This window comes from Chamaea fasciata, unplaced genomic scaffold, assembly GCF_029207755.1.
Source record: "Chamaea fasciata isolate MVZ Bird 193981 ecotype frontalis unplaced genomic scaffold, bChaFas1.0.hap1 SCAF_11, whole genome shotgun sequence".
Lineage (NCBI taxonomy): Eukaryota > Metazoa > Chordata > Aves > Passeriformes > Sylviidae > Chamaea > Chamaea fasciata.
In genome coordinates, this window is record NW_027094096.1 from 1,598,533 (window position 1) to 1,602,089 (window position 3,557).

General features: G+C 63.4%; 1 protein-coding gene across 1 annotated transcript; it reads left to right on the forward strand.

Moving 5' to 3' along the window:
- Positions 1-201: 201 nt before the first annotated feature.
- On the forward strand, positions 202-2,836 carry FOXL2 (forkhead box L2). The gene has a single exon (XM_066193775.1). It carries the CDS (start codon positions 598-600, stop codon positions 1,516-1,518), a length of 921 nt encoding a protein of 306 aa, XP_066049872.1. The 5' UTR covers positions 202-597; the 3' UTR covers positions 1,519-2,836.
- Positions 2,837-3,557: the final 721 nt, after the last annotated feature.

Below are 3,557 nucleotides of genomic sequence, written 5' to 3' on the forward strand. Positions count from 1 at the left end.
CGCGGGCACACCCCTTCGCACCCATCGCCTCCAGCGCGACCCGCGCCGGGCGGGAGGGGAGCGCAGCGCCGCGGGCCCCGGCGGGCTCCGGCGTGGGCGGCGGAGGCTCGCCCAGCGCCCCCCGGACGCCGCCCCCCGCCTCCCCCCGCCCCCGGCGGCGCGGCCGAGCCGGGGCGGTTCCGCGCCGCTCCGCGGGGCCACGTCGGGCCGCGTGTGCGCGGGGCTGAGCGCGGCGCCGTGACTGCAGGGTGAACTCGGCCGTGCCCAGCGGCTCGGCGGCGATAGGGGAGCGGGCTCCTGACGAAAGCGGAACTCGGCCGGGCCCATACAAATCAGAAAAGAGCCCGGCCGCCGCGGCAGAGGGGAGCGGAGCCCGCGGGGGCAGGGACGCCGCCGCCGCGCTGCACGGACCAGCGGCGCCGCGAGAGGCGTCTCCGATCTCCGTCCGGGTCCCGACTTCGGCTTCGGCTTCGGCTTCGGCCCCGTCCCGGCGAGCGCGGAGCGGGACGGCCGACAGCAGCGGGCTCCGTGCAGCGGGCAGCGCTCCGCACCGCGCGGCGCTGCGCTGGGCGCCCCGGGCGGCGGGCGCGGGGCACCATGATGAGCAATTACCCGGACGGCGAGGAGGACACGGTGGCGCTGCTGGCTCATGACACCAGCGGCAGCAAGGAGCCGGATCGGGGCAAGGAGGAGCTGAGCGCGGACAAGGGCCCCGAGAAGCCGGACCCCTCGCAGAAGCCCCCCTATTCCTACGTGGCCCTGATCGCCATGGCCATTCGGGAGAGTGCAGAGAAGAGGCTCACGCTGTCCGGGATCTACCAGTACATCATCAGCAAGTTCCCTTTCTACGAGAAGAACAAGAAAGGCTGGCAGAACAGCATCCGCCACAACCTCAGCCTCAACGAGTGCTTCATCAAGGTGCCCCGGGAGGGCGGCGGCGAGCGCAAGGGCAACTACTGGACCCTGGACCCCGCCTGCGAGGACATGTTCGAGAAGGGCAACTACCGCAGGAGACGAAGGATGAAACGGCCTTTCCGGCCGCCGCCGACCCACTTCCAGCCCGGCAAGACGCTCTTCAGCCCCGACAGCTACGGCTACCTGTCCCCGCCCAAGTACTTGCAGTCCACCTTCATGAACAACTCGTGGCCGCTGGCGCAGCCCCCCGCGCCCATGCCCTACACGTCCTGCCAGATGTCTGGTGGGAACGTCAGCCCCGTCAATGTGAAAGGACTCTCGGGCCCGGCGTCCTACAGCCCCTACTCGCGGGTGCAGAGCATGGCTCTGCCCAGCATGGTGAACTCCTACAACGGCATGGGCCACCACCACCACCACCCGCACGCCCACCATCCCCAGCAGCTCAGCCCGGCCAGCCCCGCGCCGCCCGCTGCCCCGGCGGCAAACGGGGCCGGCCTCCAGTTTGCCTGCGCCCGCCAGCCCGCCGAGCTGTCCATGATGCACTGTTCTTACTGGGAGCACGACAGCAAACACAGCGCCCTGCACTCCCGCATAGACATCTAGGGAGGCTCCGGCCAGCCGCCGTCACAGAAATGCACCGGCCCCGCTGCCCCTCTCCTACCCCGCCGCGTTCCCCTGCTCTCCGTGTCTCTCCTCGTCTCTAGCCACGGACTTCCCTCTCTCTGTGCCCAAACTCTCGCGGTGGGGAAATGGCAGCCTCGCCCCGCGTGTAGTGTCAGTGTAGGAGCCGTCCCTCCGTGAGAAGAAGGCAGTGTAAGTGTGGGGGTTCCCCGCCGGGCTGCGCCGGGCAGCGGCGGCCGGGCCGCCTGTCTCCGGGCCAGCGGGGACTCACCGGGTGTTTCTCTGCTCGTGTGTGTGTGTTTGTGAGTTGTTGGGTTTGATGGTTTGTTTTTATGGGGGGTTGGGAGGTTTTTGTTTGTTTGTTTGGGTTTGTTTGCTTCGGGTTTGGTTGGGTTTTTTTTTGGTTGGTTGGTTGGGTTTTTTGTGTTTGGTTGGTATTTTTTTGGGGGGGGGGCGAGGGAGCATCTAATTAAAAATTGGCTGTTCAGCCCTCAAAATTATGCTCCTTTGTAATTCTTTTCGGGCGCAGCCATGGGGAGAGTAAAGCGGAGTTTGTAAATAGCGGAGGCATTTTCACGCGTGCGGTGCGAGGCTGGCGGGGCCTAGACACTACCTGTGCCCGCGGTGCTCGTCCTCCTCCTTCTCTTCATCCCCCTCTGTCTTCCTCCTCGCTCTGCTAAGCACTGCGCTTCTTCCGAGCTGTGGCTTTTCGTTAAAATAGTACTTAACGTGGGGACTGCTGTAACAGCAGATGTGCGATATTGCTGGTTAATAGAAACCAACAAACAAAACCCGCCAGGGTCACTCGTGAAACGTTTCGGCAGCGGTAAATATATTTTTTAAAAGAGAAAATGTCCTCTGAGGTCTTAAAAGTAATGTTTTGCAGATCTAAAAAAATATTTTGATGTTATTAAAAAAAAAAAAAAGAGAGACGCTTTCCTGTAAATTGGGATATTTTTCCGTGTGCATATTATATTAATAATGAAAGTTTAAACTATCTTCAGGTTTTTTGCCCCCAAACCTGGCCCAAAATGGATTTTCCGGTAGGTTCTGCTTTTGAATGCTTCCCCTTTTTTCTTAAAAGGTTTTGATCCTTCAATTTTACATAGATTAACGTGGAAAAAAAATAGCGATTTTAAAACAGGGGCCAGTTCATAGCGATTTTGTAAATGTTTGTGTAAACCGATAGATGCTGTGGCATAGTACCATTTTGGGACCAACTTTTCTAGAATGAACTAGCACTTTCATTGTACTTTCTAGCATTGTAAAGTCTCCAATAAAATGCCTTTCCTTCTTTCCATATCGTTTTATTTCACTCCGCTTCTCCGCGCTCGGGATCGGGAAGAGACAGCGGAGTGCGAGGCGGGCGCTGCGTGCCGGGGCCGCTCTGGGCTGCGGGCACCGCTCCCGGCCCGCGGCTGCAGCGCTCCCCGGTGCGGCGGACGGGGCTCGGCTGCGGGAACCGTCCTGGGCGCTCCATCGGCTCCGCTAGGGACCGGCGGAGAGCTCCGGGGACCCGGGGCCGTCTCGGCGGCGGCCAAGAAGGTACCGGGACCGTTGCCTTGGTTCCGCGGGCGGGCGGGCCGGGAGCGCCTCCGCTCCGGGGCACGGGCAGCTGCCGGCACCTCGCCCGGGTGCCGGTCCCGGGGCGCCGGCCGCAGAGGCTTCGGGGCAGTGCCTGGGGCTGTGCCGGACCCTAGCTCCGCTTTCGTTTCTTCCCCGAATGCTCGGAGCCGTGGTCTGGAAGGAAAAGGACGTTCCTGCGTCGCCCCGAGCCGGGCCCGGCCACGCTGCGATGGGGCCTGAGCCTCCTGCGGGCCCGCGCCGGTGACGGAGCCGGGAGCCGCGGGAGTCTCTCTTTCCTCGCCGGGCCGGTGGCTGCGGCAGCGGCCTGGGCCTCGCTTCTAGCCCAGCCTGTCCTCGTAGGCAGCGGCCCCTGCGCTGGGCCTGGGGGTCAGGAGAGGATGAGGCAGGCGGGGCGGCGCGGCCCGCAGCGGGTCCCGCTCAGACTCCGGCCTGGG

What these genes read in the sequence shown, in the direction of transcription:
- FOXL2 (XM_066193775.1), top strand. Translation starts at nt 598, where the DNA reads ATGATGAGCAATTACCCGGACGGCGAGGAGGACACGGTGGCGCTGCTG.